General features: G+C 37.6%; 2 protein-coding genes across 10 annotated transcripts; one reads left to right on the top strand and one right to left on the bottom strand.

Moving 5' to 3' along the window:
- Positions 1–13,482: 13,482 nt before the first annotated feature.
- Positions 13,483–18,820, bottom strand: LOC133713398 (guanine nucleotide-binding protein subunit gamma 4-like). 9 transcript variants are annotated; one of them, XM_062139403.1, is made up of 8 exons: positions 18,789–18,814; positions 17,282–17,334; positions 17,068–17,112; positions 15,914–16,004; positions 15,096–15,198; positions 14,674–14,859; positions 14,332–14,559; positions 13,483–13,539 (listed from the first exon to the last, which is right to left on the bottom strand). In XM_062139403.1, exons 1-6 carry the CDS (start codon positions 18,801–18,803, stop codon positions 14,756–14,758), a joined length of 411 nt encoding a protein of 136 aa, XP_061995387.1. In that variant the 5' UTR covers positions 18,804–18,814; the 3' UTR covers positions 13,483–13,539; positions 14,332–14,559; positions 14,674–14,755. The 9 variants fall into 9 exon arrangements, 3 of the variants coding, with proteins under 3 accessions (XP_061995387.1, XP_061995388.1, XP_061995389.1); XR_009847997.1 differs by lacking the exons at positions 13,483–13,539; positions 14,332–14,559; positions 14,674–14,859 and adding exons at positions 15,578–15,641; positions 16,124–16,286; positions 16,932–16,976 and having other exon boundaries at positions 15,110–15,198; positions 18,789–18,820; XR_009847996.1 differs by lacking the exons at positions 13,483–13,539; positions 14,332–14,559; positions 14,674–14,859; positions 18,789–18,814 and adding exons at positions 15,578–15,641; positions 16,124–16,286; positions 16,932–16,976; positions 17,516–18,762 and having other exon boundaries at positions 15,110–15,198.
- Positions 18,821–19,374: 554 nt separating this feature from the next.
- On the top strand, positions 19,375–21,954 carry LOC133715958 (receptor-like protein EIX2). Its single transcript, XM_062142664.1, has one exon. It carries the CDS (start codon positions 19,449–19,451, stop codon positions 21,636–21,638), a length of 2,190 nt encoding a protein of 729 aa, XP_061998648.1. The 5' UTR covers positions 19,375–19,448; the 3' UTR covers positions 21,639–21,954.
- Positions 21,955–22,063: the final 109 nt, after the last annotated feature.

Here is a 22,063-nt window from a genome sequence, read left to right as displayed (position 1 = left end):
CAGCACTGACTAGTCCACTTGGGGTCGCATTCTTCCTTTCTTCAAACCTTACTATCGCATCGTTCTATATGACCTCGTTTGCACCGGAAGTGTCAACCCCGATTACTTCGATTTCAACCGCTACACCAACCTGGACGCCTTCGTCGACGACTTGCTCAACATTCTCGACGCTGTGGGAGTCAAAAAGTGCGCTTACGTCGGCACTGACCAGTCCGCGCAAAACCCAGCTCCCCAACAACAAGATCAAATCTTGTCCCTCCGTCGCCGCAATTGTCACCGACCCACCCTCGGGAATTTGAGGTGAGTTTCTGGGTTTTGAATCGAGAGATGAGTTTGATTGTTTGAGGCTTTGAGTCACCCAACTCCACCAAATCGATTCAACCCACCAAATTGACTCACCCCAATTCAGCCTCATCCCTAAAATGAATTGGGCTTTCGCCGCTTTGGCTTAATTTTGAGGGAAATTTGGAGATTGGGGATTGAGATTTCTAAGCCGTGTTGGGTTGGAAGATGGAGATGGGAAGCTGCTTTTCCCTTTTCTGAGAACCAGGAAGAGAGAGAGAGAGGGATCTGAGGAAGGAGGAATCGAATAGATGAAGAAAAATTAGAAAGAAAGAAAGGAAAACTGAAAAACAGCGGTGGGTTTCGAAGTGGGTGAGCTCGGGCTTCTTCTCATATGAAGAACAGAGGTGGGTTTCGTGGAGCCGGAAGAAGGAAGAAGAAAGAGGTAAAAAGGAAGAAAAAAAAAAAGAACACAAAAAAAAAATTATTAAAAAAAAAAAAAGAACTGAGGGCATAATAGACATTTTGGTGTCAAAAACTTGCCACGTCAGCTAGTTAACGGAGGTTTTAGACGGAGATGACCTATTGGTCCGAAATTTTGAAGTATGATTACACGCATTTTTATGCATGTAATTGTATCCAAAACACTAGAAATATGTTGATACTTGAGCCAATTATAGTGTAGTTAATCCAATTTTATTTGTTGTGTAGAAAATAAGCGGAATTGCGGAAATCGAGAGAAAAATGGTAGAAAATTGAGCAAAATGAAATTTCCGACAAAAAGACGAAATAGTCAAAGCGGGTCAACATGGTCAACTCCATCAAGGAAGCGGAATTTAATTGCCTCCGGTAGTATTTGCGTAAATGAATTGAGAAGGGAGATGAAAGAAGAAAAGAGAAGAGAAGAGAAGAAAAGGAAAGAAAACCAAAATTAAAATAAAGGCCTATGCTGACGTCATCATCAGAATCAACCATTTCCTTCCCCCCCCCCCCCCCCCACGTGCTCCTTCACCATTTCTTCCCTTTTCTCTTTATTTTTTTTCTTTTTCCTTTCTTCCTATCACTTGCTGCCACATGTCATTTTCTATCATTTTTCTCTTCCTCTTGCAGCCACAAACCGATGGGAATGATCTCATTCCCTCATATACCCATAATTATCCCCATCTCTTGCTCTCTCTTATCAGCTGCCGCATATACCAAACAGAGGCAGCCCCTTTGGGCTGCTCTCTCTCTCTCTCTCCTCTCCTCCTTCTCCTCCATTTTTCATAATAGTTTTAGTTTTCTTTTGGGTATTCATAGAATTTCTCACACAACCTTCAAGGATTCATCAAAAGCTACAAGATTCAAGCTTTAGGTATTTGTGGGAGTTGTAATTCAAGGGAAGTCATATTAGCTCCCTAGCTAATTGTGGCTACCTTTGTGTTCTCCTACACTTCTATAATCTTTTCTCTTTGAATTTTGTATCTTTAATGTTCATATTTATGGGTTGTGAGTAATTTTCTTGTTGGGTTTTAGGGTTGTGTCCTTAACCCAAATTTTGTGTAAAAGATGTTTAATTTAATGTAATGATGCAATTTTCATATGATGGATGTTTATATCTATTTTTGTTGGGTTAAAATGCATGTCTAGGAGCCTAGTCAACTCTAGGGTGTGTATTTTGAGCATGTCTAGGACGGAGTTAGAGGCTTGACCCCCTCTAATTCCTAAGCTAGAAACCTTCAATTTCGTATTCGAGGGGTTATAAGCATGGTGATTTACACCCGTTGCGTGATTGCGCGGGCGGGTCGCTTAGTAGTCTAATTCCTCGATCTTTACGCCTCTTGATGTGAATTAGTGACCCTTGAACCGGCTCTAATTCATGCTAAGTGAGTTCCTACGGCCCTTGAACCGGAGTAGGAATACCATGAAGGGGAATTTCGGTCCTTGAGCCTTGAACCGCCTTGGATACGACTACCGCCAAAGTAGGGATTTCCATCCACATTATTTTAGCTTCCGACACATAGAATTTGGGTGAAGGAACCTCCCTAACACCCGACATTCCCATTTATTTGGTTACACTTTTATTAATTTATTTTCATTTTTATTAATTTCTTTACATTTCATTACATTTTGTTAATCTAAAATCCTCTCTCAAAATATTGAACTCTTCCACTCATTTTTGAATATCCACCACTAGGCTCTTAGTTTTGATTAGGCTTTGGTGAGAACCAAAGCCGAGCATTGCTAAGGCTTGGTGCCTTAGAATAGTATTTTTATTTATTTTCTTTTTCTTTTCTTTGTTTGCTAAGTGTCTTTATTTCCGATTACCCAAGGATTGTGGGTTAGCCACTAATCCCCGTGGTACGATAAACTTTGGGCATAATATTTCCCTATCTTGACAATGATACGTACGCTTGCGTAAATGTGTATCCAAGTCAATGGCGCCGTTGCCGGGGATTAGGGTTTAATAGCCTTAATCCCTTGGTAAATCGGTTCTTTAGGTCACTTTAGCATATTTTTGTTTCTTTGAAAAAAAAAAAAAAAAAAAAAGGAATATTTGTTGATCTAAATAGTTTATTATGTTTTGTGTAGTTATTTTTCTATTTTCTTTTTAAGTTTTGGTTACTTATTTCATTCTTGGGAATCCATAGGTACTTATTTTCTATTACATTGAGCTATGGATCGGTGGAACTATGGATGGGAAGACCCGTGGGGATATGAGCAAGAAAGTTTATATGGTGGAGGTTATCAAGCTTATGAGCCTAGGAAGGAATTCGTTGAAGGACTATTAGCTCAATTGCAAGCCTCTCAAGCTCTATTGCAAGCCTCCCAAGCTCGATTGCAAGCTTCTCAAGAGATGCTTATACATTCCAATGAGCAACTTGAGGCGAGTCTTGCACAAGAGCCACCCTTCACAATTTTTCATGAGCATGAATCTTTCTTTGACCAAGTGGAGCCTATTTCAAGAGAAAATGTGTATATCGAGCATCTTGAGCAAGAGTCCTTTATGCAAGCTGAAAATGATGATAGTGATGTTGATGTACAAGAAATTGAGCTTGGTTATGAAAGTTTCAATGCAAGTGAGGTGAGAGACTACACTTCGGAGGAATGGGTGCAATATTGGAAATCTAAGCTTCCTAATGGAGGGGAGATACTTGAAGATGATTCCGAAGAAGATGAGGACTTATTTAGTGAGGAGGATGCGGAGTTTGAAGTCATATACCATAATCCATTGTTCATTGAGGAGGATGCGGAGCTTGAAGTCATACACCATAATCCCTTATTTGTTGAGGCCGATATTCCTAAGGAGGAAGAGACTCATTCACTACCTTGTGATGAAGAAGTTGAAAATCCAAGGACTTTCTCTCCTCCCACATCCATGGAGATCCATCATGAGCTTCCCAAGGTGGAGAGTAGAATACTGAGCACTTATGTTCTTAATGAGAGGATTGGGATCAAGGTACTTTTACCTCCCAATCCACCATTAAGTGGTCAATGTTTCTACAATGAGGTGATGGATTGGAAAGGAAATGAAGCACTTGCACTCACCCTTTCCCATCACTCTCAAGAGCTTCTACCACCTATTGTTCCTACGAGCATCAATTCTACACCACTTGAGAAGGAGAAGCCAAGGATATTGATTCCTAGAAGAAAAATCGAGAAGAAGGGGAAGATTAAGAAGCTACCCTTTTGGCCACCAATTGGAGTATTCTTATGTAGCTCTTGGTCTTGCCTCTATGATATGTCAAGGAGTCCCTTAGCCCCAAACAATAGGGTGGTCGTACTTGAGAAGTATCCACCTTGACAAAGATCATGTTCTATAGACCGGCTTGGGGTCTTTCAAAAAAAGCTCTTCTAGGGAGGCAACCCTAGGTGGTTTTGAAATTTCCTGGTTTATTTTGCATCAATAAGGCTATTTAGCCATCTTTTTGGGAGGATGGGAGGTGTCCGGAGTTGAAAATGTGAAGGAGAATGATTTTGGTAGTGAGCAGTTTCTGTCCAGAATATTTGGTTGACTTTGGGTGACTATAGCTTCCATTATACATGCTATTTGATCTAAAATTTTTTGGGACTATTCTCCTATATGTCTACTATCATGTGCCAAAATTTGAGCCACTTTCAGTCACTGGAACTCAAGTTACTTAATGGTCAATGCAAGGAGGTCAGAACAGAGACAGCTACTGTAGAGTGACTTTGGGAAGCTACAACCTCTACATATTAAGCAATTTGGAGCTACAATTTTTCAGAGATGTATCTTCATATGTCCTCTACATGCTGGAAAAACAGTTTTTAATTTGAACCTTCCAAGCTTCAGATATAGTATTCCAAGTGACAGAGGTCAGAAACAGGGCACAGCAGAAACTGTAGAACAGATCAGTGAGTTTGGAGGCCAACGATTTTTGACTCAGAACAGATATTTAAGTGAAATTTTACCATCAAGTAGCCTTATGAGTCTAGTTTCATATGTCATTGGTCTCACCCTCTTTGCACCTCTGGAGCTTCAGATATTTCTGTTTTGGTGACTGAGGGTCAGCAGAAGTCTTCATGACAGATCGGTAACTTTGACCAGCTATAGTTTTCATCTCAATTGGAGATAGGTGGATTACCTTATATGGATAGAAAGCTCTCTGAGTATACTTTCTATTCCATGAGGTCTCACTTATTTATCTATTTCTGAGTTTGAGATATGGGCATTTGAAGACAGAAAGGTCATTGCTGGAAGTTTTCTGCACTCACTAGTTTTGTTCACTCGGGGTGATTGGACTGCTTTGCACTTCATTTCATCATTGGAGGATAATCTATGGGCATTCGTAGGGTGTTTTGGATATGTTCAAGACCATGAGCTTAATGGAGGACTCTTTTCCTTATTCTTTGAAGTGGTTTGTTGTGTGACGCATTGCTCAAGGACATTTATGTTCTAAATGAAGTCGATCTTTTCATGAGCACCTAGAGCTAGCTTGGAGCATACGTTAAGGAAGTCAAGGCCTTGTGCCTTGAGGTTGGTGTCTCATATTTGTCTTCTCCGAAGGTCGTGAGCAATGGAGGTCTACAAAGGGGGTTTTCCGTATCTTTTCTCCGCATTTAGATTTTCATTTTCATAGTTAATTTTTGTGCATTCGCCCGAACTTCACTCTCATGCCTAAATTCAACACGGATTTTAGCTTTCGAGCTCACTTTGCAACATTGAGGACAATGTTGGTTTTAAGTGTGGGGGTGAGGGCTCGGACGCCTATGAAAAAAAAAAAAAAAATTAGATTAGCTTTTTGTAATTATATTTGAGTGGTTAATGCCTTTTTCCAACCCTAATGACGAGCCATGGACTTAACTTGTTATGATTGTGGATAGATTGAGCATGATCTAGGATTTTGAATTTGTTTTGTAATTGAGTGCATATGTGATCTATGCTTGATTATATGTGTGCACATAGCCTATGTTAGGTTCGTTCATCATAGTTAGAGAAGCATATAGATTATTCGATTAACTTGCATGCCTTATTTGTGAGCTTTTGAGCCTAATATCTATAGTGTATGCATCGTTCATTCACTTATTCTTTCATGTGTGTACAATTTCATGACATTGCGTATCTAGAACTTGCTTGAGACCTCTCGAGGCTACTTGTAGCTTGCGACATGATAGAAAGGATGGAGGCATTAGGACTATATATACCACCATGGCCAAAGAAGCATGTGCCCAAAAATATTTACCACTAGATTGCCACTTTGAGCCTATTTATATTCTTAGCCTTTTTGTTCATTTGCACCACAAATCCCTACCTAGCCTAAACACTTTTATCCTACCCATCCATGGTAGTTGGTGAAGCGATTCGAGAGAATGACTTTATGTTTGAGTGCTTCAAAAGAAAGAAAAAAAAGTCAAAAGTGTGAGGTTACAAAAGAATAAGTGTGGGGGTGAGTGATTTTGTATAGAAAAGAAAGTTCTAAAAACAAAAAAAAAAAAAAAAATTGTGAAAATAAAAAGAAAGTTCAAGGAAAAGAAAAGTAGAAGAAAGAAAGAAAAAAAAAAAAGTATATATTACGTAGTATAATGTGGGTTGTACATTGGGATTAGAGTGAGTGAGTTAACATTTGAAAACAAAGTCATATATCTCTACAAGAGAGAGTTGCTTCACCGATTTCTATGGACTTTGTCTTTCCCTATCCTTCATTTCTATTAGCCACTTACCCTTAGCCCCATTACAACCAAATAAAAGACCTCTTGATCTTGAATGTTGTGGGTTACCTAGCGGAGATGAGATCGAAGAGCAAGCATATGGCGGCGCATGTTGTGAAATTGCTTTTGAGTGAAATACATATAGCCCCTAAACACTTGAGCGGTAATATTTAGTGAACCTATGTGAGTTTAGTGGGTTATGTCGGGTCTTCTATATGCCTATTTGATTGTGGTGGATTGATTTGACACTTGGTCAACACATGCATATACTTTAGCATTTATTACATGTGCATTTTAATTGCCTTACAAATTCGAAAATCTTACGTTGTGCTTATGTCTACTTCATGGTCATATACATAATTAGTTCTCTGAGGGTTTTGGTTGGAAAGGCTAATACTACAGTTTCTTTATGTTTGTGAGTTATTAGATTTTCGGATTACATTTCATTTAATTTGCTTGAGGACAAGCAAAGTTCAAGTGTGGGGGTGTGATTACACGCATTTTTATGCATGTAATTGTATCCAAAACACTAGAAATATGTTGATACTTGAGCCAATTATAGTGTAGTTAATCCAATTTTATTTGTTGTGTAGGAAATAAGCGGAATTGCGGAAATCGAGAGAAAAATGGTAGAAAATTGAGCAAAATGAAATTTCCGACAAAAAGACGAAATAGTCAAAGCGGGTCAACATGGTCAACTCCATCAAGGAAGCGGAATTTAATTGCCTCCGGTAGTATTTGCGTAAATGAATTGAGAAGGGAGATGAAAGAAGAAAAGAGAAGAGAAGAGAAGAAAAGGAAAAGAAAACCAAAATTAAAATAAAGGCCTATGCTGACGTCATCATCAGAATCAACCATTTCCTCCCCCCCCCCCCCCCTACGTGCTCCTTCACCATTTCTTCCCTTTTCTCTTTATTTTTTTTCTTTTTCCTTTCTTCCTATCACTTGCTGCCACATGTCATTTTCTATCATTTTTCTCTTCCTCTTGCAGCCACAAACCGATGGGAATGATCTCATTCCCTCATATACCCATAATTATCCCCATCTCTTGCTCTCTCTTATCAGCTGCCGCATATACCAAACAGAGGCAGCCCAAAGGGGCTGCTCTCTCTCTCTCTCTCCTCTCCTCCTTCTCCTCCATTTTTCATAATAGTTTTAGTTTTCTTTTGGGTATTCATAGAATTTCTCACACAACCTTCAAGGATTCATCAAAAGCTACAAGATTCAAGCTTTAGGTATTTGTGGGAGTTGTAATTCAAGGGAAGTCATATTAGCTCCCTAGCTAATTGTGGCTACCTTTGTGTTCTCCTACACTTCTATAATCTTTTCTCTTTGAATTTTGTATCTTTAATGTTCATATTTATGGGTTGTGAGTAATTTTCTTGTTGGGTTTTAGGGTTGTGTCCCTAACCCAAATTTTGTGTAAAAGATGTTTAATTTAATGTAATGATGCAATTTTCATATGATGGATGTTTATATCTATTTTTGTTGGGTTAAAATGCATGTCTAGGAGCCTAGTCAACTCTAGGGTGTGTATTTTGAGCATGTCTAGGACGGAGTTAGAGGCTTGACCCCCTCTAATTCCTAAGCTAGAAACCTTCAATTTCGTATTCGAGGGGTTATAAGCATGGTGATTTACACCCGTTGCGTGATTGCGCGGGCGGGTCGCTTAGTAGTCTAATTCCTCGATCTTTACGTCTCTTGATGTGAATTAGTGACCCTTGAACCGGCTCTAATTCATGCCAAGTGAGTTCCTACGGCCCTTGAACCGGAGTAGGAATACCATGAAGGGGAATTTCGGTCCTTGAGCCTTGTACCGCCTTGGATACGACTACCGCCAAAGTAGGGATTTCCATCCACATTATTTTAGCTTCCGACACATAGAATTTGGGTGAAGGAACCTCCCTAACACCCGACATTCCCATTTATTTGGTTACACTTTTATTAATTTATTTTCATTTTTATTAATTTCTTTACATTTCATTACATTTTGTTAATCTAAAATCCTCTCTCAAAATATTGAACTCTTCCACTCATTTGTGAATATCCACCACTAGGCTCTTAGTTTTGATTAGGCTTTGGTGAGAACCAAAGCCGAGCATTGCTAAGGCTTGGTGCCTTAGAATAGTATTTTTATTTATTTTCTTTTTCTTTTCTTTGTTTGCTAAGTGTCTTTATTTCCGATTACCCAAGGATTGTGGGTTAGCCACTAATCCCCGTGGTATGATAAACTTTGGGCATAATATTTCCCTATCTTGACAATGATACGTACGCTTGCGTAAATGTGTATCCAAGTCAAAGTACAAGGACTAAATGTGTGAAATTAGAAGGTCAGGAACTGAAGTGTTTTATGGTCAAAAGCTCAAGGATTAAACAGTATTTAGTCCTATTATTATCCATCCATCAAAAAGAAATCATCCACTGTCCGCCTGCCCTATACAGATTTGTCCTAAACAATAAGCTGGACAATGAATTTGGAGAATATAATCGTTAGATGGGAAGATTGAGATATTTTATAGTGGTTGTTAAATATTCAGCCGATTCGGTATTCATTTCGACCTTGATCTGCTCGGTCAACCATAATTTTCTTTATAACTATATATTTATATATCCAATTCCTCAAAGGGCAACCCCATCGGATCTATTGAAAATGAGGATATCGACCGTTAGATGAGATTAGAAGAATATTTTATGCATGTAAATACAAATTTAGCAAATTTCGTAATAGTTTCAAGTTCGATCCACTTAGTCAACCATAGTAGCATTTATATCATCTTAGTTGACCGATGACATAACCACCGCGAACCGTGCCTATTTTTTCACACGACATCTATAAATACGTGGTGGATACATGTGAATGGTCAAAAATTAAATTTTTCGAATTCTATTTCATGGACAGTAAGAAAGACAAATGTGTCTGCTAATGTTGTATAACTTGTACATTGCATTTGAAGTCATGAAAACAATAAGGTGGACAATGAATTTGGAGAAACTGACCGTTAGATGGCAAGATTAAGATGTTTTATGGTGGTTGTTAAAAATTCTGCCAATTTCGACCTTGATCCGCTTGGTCAACCATATTTTTCTTTGTAACTATATATTTATATCCAATTCCTCAAAGGGAAACCCCATCGAATCATTTGAAAATGAGGAGACCGACCGTTAGATGAGATTATAAGAATATTTTATGCATGTAAATAAAAATTTAGCAAATTTCGTAATAGTTTCAAATTCGATCCACTTAGTCAACCATAGTAACATATATACCCTCAACCATAGTAACATATATCGTCAACCATCGTCAACTATTATTCAAAAGTTAAAACTCATTCTTCAACTATCGTAATCTTTCGTCAACTATCGTCAACTTTGGTCAACCACCGTCAACCTTTCGTCAACCACCGTCAACTATCATTCAAGAGGTAAATTCATTCTTCAACTATTTTAACATTTTGTCAACTATCATCAACTATCGTTAACTATCATCAACTTTTGTCAACCATCGTCAAATTTTAGTCAACCATCGTCAACTATCATTCAAGAGGTAAACTTAGATGAGATTATAAGAATATTTTATGCATGTAAATAAAAATTTAGCAAATTTCGTAATAGTTTCAAGTTCGATCCACTTAGTCAACCATAGTAGCATTTAAAGTTCGATCCACTTAGTCAACCATAGTAGCATTTATATCATCTTAGTTGACCGATGACATAACCACCGCGAACCGTGCCTATTATTTCACACGACATCTATAAATACGTGGTGGATACATGTGAATGATCAAAAATTAAATTTTTCGAATTCTATTTCATGGACAGTAAGAAAGACAAATGTGTCTGCTAATGTTGTATAACTTGTACATTGCATTTGAAGTCATGAAAACAATAAGGTGGACAATGAATTTGGAGAAACTGACCGTTAGATGGCAAGATTAAGATGTTTTATGGTGCTTGTTAAAAATTCTGCCAATTGGGTATTCGTTTCGACCTTGATCCGCTTGGTCAACCATATTTTTCTTTGTAACTATATATTTATATCCAATTCCTCAAAGGGAAACCCCATCGAATCATTTGAAAATGAGGAGACCGACCGTTAGATGAGATTATAAGAATATTTTATGCATGTAAATAAAAATTTAGCAAATTTCGTAATAGTTTCAAATTCGATCCACTTAGTCAACCATAGTAACATATATACCCTCAACCATAGTAACATATATAACATTTCGTCAACTATTATTCAAGAGTTAAAACTCATTCTTCAACTATCGTAATCTTTCGTCAACTATCGTCAACTTTGGTCAACCACCGTCAACCTTTCGTCAACCACCGTCAACTATCATTCAAGAGGTAAACTCATTCTTCAACTATTTTAACATTTTGTCAACTATCATAAACTATCGTTAACTATCATCAACTTTTGTCAACCATCGTTAAATTTTCGTCAACCACCGTCAACTATCATTCAAGAGGTAAACTCATTGTTCAACTATTTTAACATTTTGTCAACTATCATCAAATATCGTTAACTATCATAACCATTGTCAACTTTTCGTCAACCACCGTCAACTATTATTCAAGAGTTACTCATTCTTCAACTATCGTAAACCATTATTAACTATCATTCAATAGGTAAATTCATTCTTCAACTATCGTAACCTTTCGTCAATTATCGTCAACTTTTGTCACTCATCGTTAACATTTCATCAATCATCATCAACTATCATTCAATAACATTTCTTCAACTATCGTAACATTTCGTCGACTATCATCAACTATCGTTAACTATCATCAACTTTTGTCACCCATCGTCAACTTTTCGTCAATCACCGTCAACTATCATTCAAGAGGTAAACTCATTCTTCAACTATTTTAACATTTTTTCAACTATCATCAATAGGGTTATTAAGCCTTAATCTGTTAATCGAGTGAATCGACATCATAACTATAACGGAATTTTCTGAATTTTGAACCGGAAGACTAAAATAATGTACTTGTCATATCTAAAGGTTGGTCTCTCAAGTGTAGGCTCCGATGATGCCCTTGCCCTTTGAAGCATGTATTGAACAAAAATAGGGTTATTAAGCATTAATTTGTTGACCGAGTGGATCGAAATCATAACTATGATGGAATTGTCCGAATTTTGATACCAAAGCCTAAAATAATGTACTTGTCACATCAAAAGTTCGGTCTCTCAAGGGTACGCTCCAATGACGCCATTACCCTTTGAAGCGTGTGGTGAACAAAAATAGGGGTTATTAAGCATTAATCGGTTGACTGAGTTGATCAAAGTCATAACTACGACTGAGTTTTTCGAAATTTGAATCCGAAGCCTAAAATAATGTCCTTGGCATATCTAATGATCGGTGTCTCAGGTGTACGATCCGATGACGCTCTTCCCCTTTGAAGCTTGTAGTGAACAAAAATAGGGTTATTAAACCCTAATCATTTGACCAACCAATCGACATCATAAAGATGATGGATTATTCCGAATTTTGGACGCGCAAACTAAAATAATGTACTTGGCACATCTAACGGAAAGTTTCTCAAGTGTACCATTCGATGATGATGTTGCCCTTTGAAGCTTGTAGTGAACAAAAATAGGGTTAATGAGCCTTAATCATTTGACCGAGCCAATCGACATCATAATGATGACGGATTTTTCCTAATTTTGGATCCGAAACCTAAAATAATGTAGTCGGTACATTTAACAAAAAGTTTCTCAAGTGTACGATCCAATGATGCTCTTGCCCTTTGAAGCTTGTAGTGCACAAAAATAGGGTTATTAAGCCTTAATCATTTGACTGAGCTGATCGATATCATAATGATCACGGATTTTTCAGAATTTTGGATCCAAAGACTAAAATAATGTAGTTAGCATATCTAACGGAAGGTATCTCGAGTGTAAGTTCCGATGACGCGCATGCATGCAAAAATCTGTTAACCCCTGAGACAGTGAAGGATTGATGCCCATGCAAATTGACAAAGAGACATGGAAAAAAGTGCTTCAGTCCCTTTTATGAGGTGTGGGTTTATACTTGGAGGTGTTACCTGATATTGAAATCCCAAATTTAATTTATCTGGGATTTCAGCTAAGTGCAACCCGAGTACATATAGAAGTGTCATCTAACTGAATATTACAGACGAGATACCTTGTTTTTTTTTATCCTTCTCAAGCAGGCTATAATATTGTGTTGCCTGGACTCAAACCTTTTCGTGGCCTCAAATGCATATGGCCTTGGAGGTTTTTTTGTATCCTTGCTTGTTTCCCTATTGTCTTGATGGGTCAAGCAAGTAGAAATGGGAAGATCTTTGATTGATTTTAATTTGTCGTCCACCATTGATATTTGTTTTTCGCTGTGCTCAAGGTGGATTGCTTCTACACTATTGCTTAGGCTCTCTAGTCATTTATAGTCAAAAGATGGCAAATTCTTAATGGACCAACTTACAAACTACCCAAAGTAAGAGAAAAAGAATAACCCAGAACAAAGTCCTCAACATACATAATTTCCATACAGGGCACTGGGGCGGTTGCCTACAAAAGAGTTCCACCTGAAAATAAATGCAATCTATGACTTTAAGAAATCTATAAATACTGGCTCAATAAAGTCAGCAAGAATGCAAATATGTCACCATGAATCACAAAGGTGTACACCGAGTTTATGTATCCACCAATGCATGCAAGATGAAATAACAGGGCAAGCTGGACAAATATTTTTAGGCTCAAATTGTGCACTCTAGAGATCAGGTACCCATCTCTGTGCAGTCCAAAATGCTGAATGGCTTTTTCAGTACATATGCTAAACGCTGTCTTTCTTAGGCTACAGTTTAAGTGAATTCAACGCAATGATTAGTATGATAAATAATTCAATGTGCTATTGATACACTAGCTGATCGCCTATCACTAGTGATGCAGTTTCATGCTTCCCATATCTGTTTCTCCATGAAGATCATTTTCCTGCAAAAGAAAGATTGCATAAGTTGTATATAATACATGTATACTTACACCAGGGATTACTCAGTAGTCACATAATTGATTCTGTTGGATGTCTATCATCTCTTGTACGTCCTTGACCCTTCTCCGTTAACGCTTCTGCTTGGTGCTCACTGAATAACAGTTGCATGGGGATAAGCAAATGTGCACAGAAAACATCACCAGCTTTCATATCTCACTAACTAAACAGATAAAATGTCTATGAGACAAAGTAGCAAACTAAGAAGTAAGAACTATAAAAAAACTTGCACACAATTGTGAAAACCGGGATGCTTTCATCTGGTTTCCGGTTTCCTTGATTTTGAGTTGATTTTCAATTTGTTGTTGTCTTTCCTATCCTTAGTTGACAGCATCACCTGTAGGTTTCTAATCAGGCTATAGGAAATTGGTTATCATCATTATCCTGCTACCCCACCCCGCATACTTATTCAACATGCACTCCCAACTTTGTAAACATTCCAAATGCATTCCCTCCCTGTTCTTAAATGGCACATGTTATTTCAAATGTTAAAATGTAATCCACCAATTGAAAGTGCCTTCGCATATCATCAAATTATCTTCAAGTCTTTTGCATTACCATATATTACTAATAGAGTAATAGGCAATCAACCACAAGTTCTGTAAATGAAACACAGAAAAAACACTATATTACATTCAGATAAGTGCCAGTGTCTTGCTTGCGCAATCTTCACCCATATCATTATGTTCTGTATCACAAGTTTCTAAAACGTATTTTTTCTTTTCAGAATCTTTATATCTCTAAATCAAATAAACGATTTATAAATAGTAGTTCAGCTAAAACACCCTTGGATATTTTGTTATAGATCTTTTCATTGGTATGACAACTCCATAGTATCATGCGCAGGCGATTCAACCCTTCTAATCAAATTTGAAATGCAACGTACCATAAACAAGTGATGGGAGATGGATCGTCAACTGGTAGCTCAGAAAATCACCACACTTCAGATCTGATGTCTTCAAGCCAAGGACGACTTCCCAGATATCTAAACGATTGCTCGTGCACGGCATGTGCCAGTAAAACAGATTTACTTCCCAACTGTATTGCACGTGCTGTTAATCCCCCAGTTGGATACCCGCCTCGGGTGGTCAGCAGACATTCTGGAAGATGAAATCTAAATAAGCACAGAGAACGATATCGATGACAACATCCATAAAATGAGCAATATTACTCTATTTCAGCCAGGTCATTAAACAATATGAGATCAATATATGACAAGACATTATACCGGCAGTTTCATAATGCTGGACGGGAGAGGAGACATTGACCGAGGATATGGATGCCTCAGACGATATTTTGCCAGCCTTCTTTCATTTCTTTCTTGACTTAGTTGGAAATGCAATGCAACCAACTCCTGTTCTAGTTTGGAAACTGTCACCTCCACTGCAGCAATAATGCTTAGGAGCTCTTGAGCCTGTACATAGGTTTTATGTAACAGAAGATTAAAAAATAAATGATTTATATCAAACATTAAGTGGACAATGTCACATTGCTCGCAAACTACATATTAGTCCGTTATGAATCCAAAAGTCCTAAAATTTACAAAATGTTGATTTTAGGACTTTTAGGACTTTCACTCGCTTGTTGAGCTGATGATTTAGGAAATGCTGAAATAGAGAGGATAAATTAAACAATGTTTAGAAAACATACATTGTAAGGAAGGCGAGAATTTAGTAGCATTTTTCTCAATTGCATTTTCCAGAATAGCACGTAGCTCTATTTCTTCAAGCAGCTGCTGTTCCAATCTTTGTACCTATAGTAGAAGCACATCCATTGGTGACACTATGGCAAAGATGTCCTTAAATATATAACAGCTCTAAGATACTGGAGGAGATTCGAACAATCAGACGCTCATTAGGTGGAATATGAGGAATTTCACGACAGTTCAAAGACAATACAGGATTGCTGAAAATGGGTCTAGCATACCAATAAGTACCGTATCGAATATGAATCCCTCTAGTTGATGCAATTACACAACTGCCTCCTAACTAACACATCTTATTGAATTTAAAATAAATTCCTTTGTCATGTACTATTATTCCTAAACTTTCACATGAACCCCTTACAAATGCAAACAGAATAGTAGAAAAGAGACGCATAATTTGCTTGTTGCTTCCAGGGAAAAAGCTTACATCCTATTCAAGCTGGAACTTGTCGGGTATGAACTTTTATTGCAGGATCCAAGTCGTTCAATACCTTCATATATGGAATGCAAATTCCAAAGATTTCAGCTCTACAAATTCTGAGCGGATTTGGAATGCAAATTCCTAGAAGAGAGAGTCCATGTCCTAAATTTACTAAACTAGCCTGGAAATATCTTTATTAAATAACAGTAGACTTCACTTGCAAATGAATAGAACAAATTCATTCATTTCCAGATCAATCGAATTCACGTACGTGGTTCCCAACAGAACATTTTAGCAATTCGAAAGCATTTGCATGCCTGGAAGATGTGCACCAGTACTGACCTTTGACAACGAGTCATCTTTCACAACCTCTGACTGAAATTCAGAATCACATGAGATGCTAGAATGAGAATATTTACAGAGAGAATCACTTCTGCAAAATGCAACCAAAGAACAAAGAAGAAATCATTACAAAGGAAAAGCTCAGAGATCCCCTGCATATATAACTAAAACAAGAAAGAGTAACTACAAAGAACAAGAATGCAGCCTTACTGGCTCAACTTAGTTTGCACAATCGGTGAGTCACACATCATCCTGCGATCATGGGGTTTGGCTTTAACCACATAAAGCAAATCCTCCAAATGCAGAAACAGCTTGGCTTCTGGTACTAGAAGACCAGAAGCTATACGCAGGTACAAACAAGCTTTCGCAAATCCTGCAAATCCACTTCAAAGGTAAAACATCTGGCTCTTTTGCATATATTAATTTAGAAACTTCAAGATGCTCTGTGTCTGACTATCTTAGTATAAATTGGAGACACCCCTCATGGAATGCAGAACTAGAAAAAGGAATGTACACTTGTGAGGCCACATAAAGACAAGCAATCTCATGAATGCTTTATTAGAAAGTTTAGGCATTATGTCTAATTGATTGATACTGCATTACAGAGGAGGGAAAAGAAGAGGCCAACGATACTGCTAATCAAATGTTAAGGTTAATCTTGTTATTTTAGGAACCAAGCACAAAATGTTTTCTAGCTTTACTGCTACTTCCATCAATAACAGTAAGTTTTAGGCATCATCAAAATCATACGTCCTTAACAAATGACCCAAGACTGAAATAACTATCAGAAATACAATTGAGGACTAAGGATGAAGATTGAGTCCACATTTCTATCTATAGAAAGAATTCAAATGCTTCATGAACTTTTAGCACAACATATTTTACATTTGCTGGGAAGTTGTTCTCAGTTCAATAGTGCTAACAATTTCTTTGTTTGAAGCAATTTTATCTTAATAGTAGAGCAGCATTTCTCTTGAAAATGGTAAACAAGAAATGAAAAGTAAAGAGAAGATGGTACCAGAGCCATTTCCAAAAGCAACAGGATCGTCGTTTCTTTCGATTTCTGCTTGACAGATAAATACAAAATAATGATCACAATGCACATAATGCAAAGTTGCAAACTAAACTTTACAAAAATTTGGTGATATTCTTACGTTGGTATTAACGGATCTGGATTCGCAGTCACAAAATCAGCAATCCTGCAAAATATTCATATTCAATCTACTAGAAGATGACTAACATTATATAAAGAGAATCACCTCATTTTTCTTACATGGCTAGAACAAACAAATTTGAAAGATATTCAATTCCAGTTCCTTTTACTCTAAAACTAGGTGCCTTCAAAAGGTAATTGAAAAACTAACATACTCTTTGCAGCATCGGGAAGCAGGTTGGAGGCATTCAACAGATTTTAGTTCCTCCTGCCCAAGCGAAAAAGATTACTGAGCTTGTTAACTTTCCACAGAAGCTAAGAGGCGAAATTAAGAAAATTTTCAGTGAGATTATTATTGCATAATATTTCAAAATATCTTGTTTCCAATCTGAACATAGGTTTGTTTACTATTACTACTACTAATTTATGCAGCAGAAGAAAGCTACCACCTTACCAATAGCAGGAATCTGGTTATAGATCTAAGAAGGAAGATTAAGAGGTATAAAAGTACACTTTTGGCAAGTAGCCTACATAGGCTTTTCCTCATTCATTTCAGTTCCTGATTGGGAACCTATAATTTGATAGTCCACTATGGAAAAAAAGGTGGCTTCCAGTAAATAATCATAGATCAAATTGAACACAAAGACCATTCTGATGTATTGGTCAACAAAATATATCCATATTATTATTTGACCGGGTTAAACACAATTGGAGGTATCAATGAAGTTAATCAAAACCTGACACACACGTTGAGTGTACCCATTGACTGGAGAACAGATACCAGCCACAATGAAACAGAACACAATCATGCACTTGGCCTACATTTTTATAATTCAATATCACCAAATTTAAACCAGAACAAGAAGCAATAATTCAGAGAGCTCACTCTCCATGTCGTTTGCTGCAAAAGGGTGGGGTTTATGGTGCTAAACAAAGTTAACTTTAGCTCTATAGCAGACCAAAATTTTCCAACAATACAAACTGAAGAGAATCATTCACCGGATGAACCTCTAAGATTACTATCGAAGAGGGTCTGAAGCTTTCAAGTTTCTTAGTCCATAAAAAGTAATTAGGACTAATCTCCTACGCTCTTTGGTTAAACTCTCAACTCCATCCTTAACTTTAAACTAACTGCTAAGCCAACATACGGTCTTAGCTATAAGAACACTTGCTCAGTAATGGTCTTACAGTTCACAGAGATGGAAGTCCTACCTTTTCAGTTTGACATAATTAAGCTAATGAAATCAAAAGGGTATTCTAGACTACCTTCTGGAATCTAGAGTAATCAATGAACCCTCACCTGCCGTAGAATTGTATTGTGAAATTTTGCCTTCTACTTCCAAATATAATTATCCTGATAGTATTAGATAACAAATTCTACATAGCGTTGTTGCATACTAAATGTCGGTGAATTACTAGCATCATCTATATCTTGAAACGAGAAATCATAAGTAGGAGATTTGACAGTAACAAATCAAAACCATGAAGCAATTTAATTAGTTTCAATCCATAAACAAATTGGTTTTTACCAGAATAGCAATAGGCATGTGTAAACTGATGAACTTATAGAATTGCAGAACTGGTAAACTTATAGAAACCTAATTAAACCAATTAGGCATGTGTAATGATTACATGCAGGTCACCCATAATGGATACAAAAGAACAATAAAAGTGAAGATATCAATCTACCAGAACCAATTATATTGGGGAAGAAGAACCTACTCCTTTCCTTCGCATGGCATCTCCGGATTCATGATCACTTTATAACTCCATCTCCTCTCTGATGCTATTTTAACGGATCTCGTGCGCGCCACGTGACCAACAGTGCTCTCGCCGCACGCTGCACAATAGAATTTTCGAGGAAAAAAAAAAGGTACAAATTAATATATAAGCGCGGGCTATCTAGCTAATTTTGAGTTTAACTACCAAAAGATAATTGTTGTTTATGTACTCTAATCGACTGAAAACACGTATCAATAACAAAGAGACCCACAGCAAAGCGCGGGCTATCTATCTAGTTAATATAGAAGCAGTCACGTGGAGTGATACAACTACGTCTATGACTAATTTTGTTCAATCATGTTCCAAGTTGCTACTAGAGAATACTCCCAGAAAAGACCTAGGCGGACAGCGGAGAAGGGAGACTCTTCAAAGTCTTTACTGATTGGATTTCTAATCTAAAACGCACCTCCATCACTCACTCATCCATCATCACTTAAAGTTTCCTAAACTTGTAAATTGGGTTGATGTTGCATGACGACTTGGAATATTCTGGACAAATAAACCTAACCACGCGGTTCAACCTTAGACTTGCTATAAATTCAACTTGTGCTCAGCATCCTATGCATCTGCAACGTACACCAAGTTAAAGGCCAGAAAATAATGGATATCTATGTTTACTTTAACCCTATCTCTCGCCTCATTCTTCACTTCTTGCTCTTGTTATTTTTGGCATCTTCGTGCCTAAACAATAGCAGTGTCGTGGTGGAATCATGCATGGAGGAAGAGAGGCGAGCACTTCTCAGCTTTAAACAAGATCTCAGTGATCCTTCTGGTAAGCTTTCTTCTTGGGCTGGTCACGAATGCTGCCAATGGACAGGGATTTCATGCAACAACCGCACTGGTCATGTTGCAACGGTTGACCTCCGTAATACATATCCATACACCTTTGGTGATGATCAGTGGAACACCACGGAGTATGAAGAATCTTGTTTGGGGGGTAAGTTAATTAATCCTTTTTTGCTTGGCTTGAAACATTTGAGTTACTTAGACTTGAGCTTGAATGATTTTCAAGGGACTCACATTCCCAAGTTCATTGGGGAGCTTACAAGTCTGAGATATCTCAATTTTTCAAGTCTGAGATATCTCCCTTTGAATTCATCAGTTGCGGGAGAGATTCCTTCTTCTCTTGGTAACCTCTCAAACTTGAACTATCTTGACCTCAGTTCTAGTTATTCTCTTTCTCCCAAAAACTTGAATTGGCTTTCTCATCTCTCTTCCCTAAAATACCTCAATCTTGGAGGTGTGAACCTTAGCAGCACAGGAGTTAGTTGGCTACTTGAGGTTAACATGCTTCCTTCACTCTTAGAGTTGCATTTGTCTAGTTGCGAAATTGGTGGAAACCAGCTTCCACTCTCCATGCCTACAATTAACTTCACATCACTTTTGGTCCTTGATATGTCAGGGAATAGTATTAATTTTTCATATCCTAAATGGATGTTTAATCTTACTAGCCTTACAAAAGTTGATTTGGGTGGGAATTCTGTCAGTGGCCCCTTTCTTGATGAATTTGTAAGACTCAAATCTCTAGAACACCTTGACTTACAGAGTGTAGGACTCAAAGGTCAATTTCCCAAATTTAGTGGAAATTTGTGCAGGCTCAAGTCATTAAGTCTTGCAAGGAATCAAATTGATGGGGGGATTGAAGAGTTTTTGAGTGGTTTCTCAAATTGTTCATTTAATAGAATGGATTCACTAGATTTGCAAGAGTGTGGGCTGGTAGGCAAATTGCCTAGTTCGTTGGGAATGTTGAGAAGCCTGCAGCATCTCGATCTCAGCTACAACTCTTTTTGGGGATCCATTCCAGAATTTATTATCAGCAATTTATCATCCTTGCAGACACTTGATCTCAGTGACAATATTTTCAACGGTTCCATTCCTCAAAGTTTGGGAAAACTTTCTCAGCTAGTTAGCCTTTATCTATCTTACAATTCATGGGAAGGCAATTTAACCGAAGCCCATTTCATAAATCTCACGAAATTAGAGTCTTTTGCAGTTAGCACAGCCCAACCTGTGCCCATCATTTTCAATTTGATTGATTATGAATGGATTCCTCCTTTCAAGCTCCACCACATTGAAATGCACAACTGCCGAGTAGGCCCCGGCTTCCCTGTATGGCTACAATCTCAAACTGAGCTCGTGTGGGTCTCACTTAAGAATGCTGGAATCTCGGGTCCAATACCAGAGGAATGGGTCTTTAAGATATCTTCCCAGATCCATGGGTTGGATTTATCTTCCAATCAAATAAGCGGAAAGCTTCCGTTCCGATTCAACTCTTTTCTGAATCTGCGTTCCATAGTTTTGAGCCATAATCAATTTGATGGCACTATTCCATCATCTATTTGTAGCATTCAATCTCTATCTGAACTTGCTCTGAATAACAATCAGTTATCCGGAGAATTCCCTAAAGAATGGAGTTTGTGGAGCAACATAATCATTGTGGATGTCTCAAACAACATTATGTCTGGTAATATTCCAAGCTCAATGGGCATTCCAAGTTCTCTTTATATACTAAAGACAGACAACAATCATTTTAGCGGAGATATTCCTTCGGCCTTGCAAAATTGCTCATTATTGAATAGACTTTATCTTGGAGGCAACAAATTTACTGGAAGCATACCTTCTTGGATAGGATCAAAAGTATCCACATTCGCAGTGCTGCAATTGCAATCAAACTCTTTAAGTGGACATATTCCTCATCATTTGTGCAGTCTTCCTTTCCTTCAGATCCTAGACCTTAGTCACAGGAAACAAAACAAAAAGAAAGCAGTAGTTATATATTATGCTTTCTGATTTTTATCTATTCTATCTATGCAGTAATGTACGATGTACATTTCCTTATGAACCTTGTTGTTTGATTAGATGTTGCTGTTGTTATTTTGGTAATAGCAGCAATGATTTAGCTGCTATGCTTTTCTTTTTTCACTTGTATGGTCAGTCTGAGTGTCCTTATTATCAAGTTTGGCTTTTGTTTTTGGTAGAAAGTTGTGAAATTTCCTTGAAGAGGTAAGGTTCTATGTCCCCCTCTTGGTTTGTAAATTTTTCTGTTTCATATGAATAAAATGGGGGGATTGGGGGGAGTGGGGGTCGCACTTCCAATGGCTAGACCTCCAGTACTAGTAAATAAAGAATAGAAAATGTCACAGTACTAGTAAAATGAGAAACATTATGCAGGGGCTTCTCATTGCAGAGTAAATATGATCCCTTAATTTTAGGTT

The sequence above is a fragment of the Rosa rugosa genome, chromosome 6 (assembly GCF_958449725.1).
Source record: "Rosa rugosa chromosome 6, drRosRugo1.1, whole genome shotgun sequence".
NCBI classification, from domain to species: Eukaryota; Viridiplantae; Streptophyta; class Magnoliopsida; order Rosales; family Rosaceae; genus Rosa; species Rosa rugosa.
This window is presented reverse-complemented; position numbering and strand designations above follow the sequence as displayed.

Bases quoted from the DNA above. Each gene is read 5' to 3' on its own strand.
- LOC133713398 (XM_062139403.1), bottom strand. The intron at 17,113-17,281 runs GTATGTTAGTTT...AATATTTTGCAG, and splicing joins GCTTCCCGATGCTGCAAAGA to GATTGCTGATTTTGTGACTG. The intron at 16,005-17,067 runs GTAAGAATATCA...TGCATTTTGCAG, and splicing joins CCAGATCCGTTAATACCAAC to AAGTGATTCTCTCTGTAAAT.
- LOC133715958 (XM_062142664.1), top strand. From the start codon at position 19,449: ATGGATATCTATGTTTACTTTAACCCTATCTCTCGCCTCATTCTTCAC.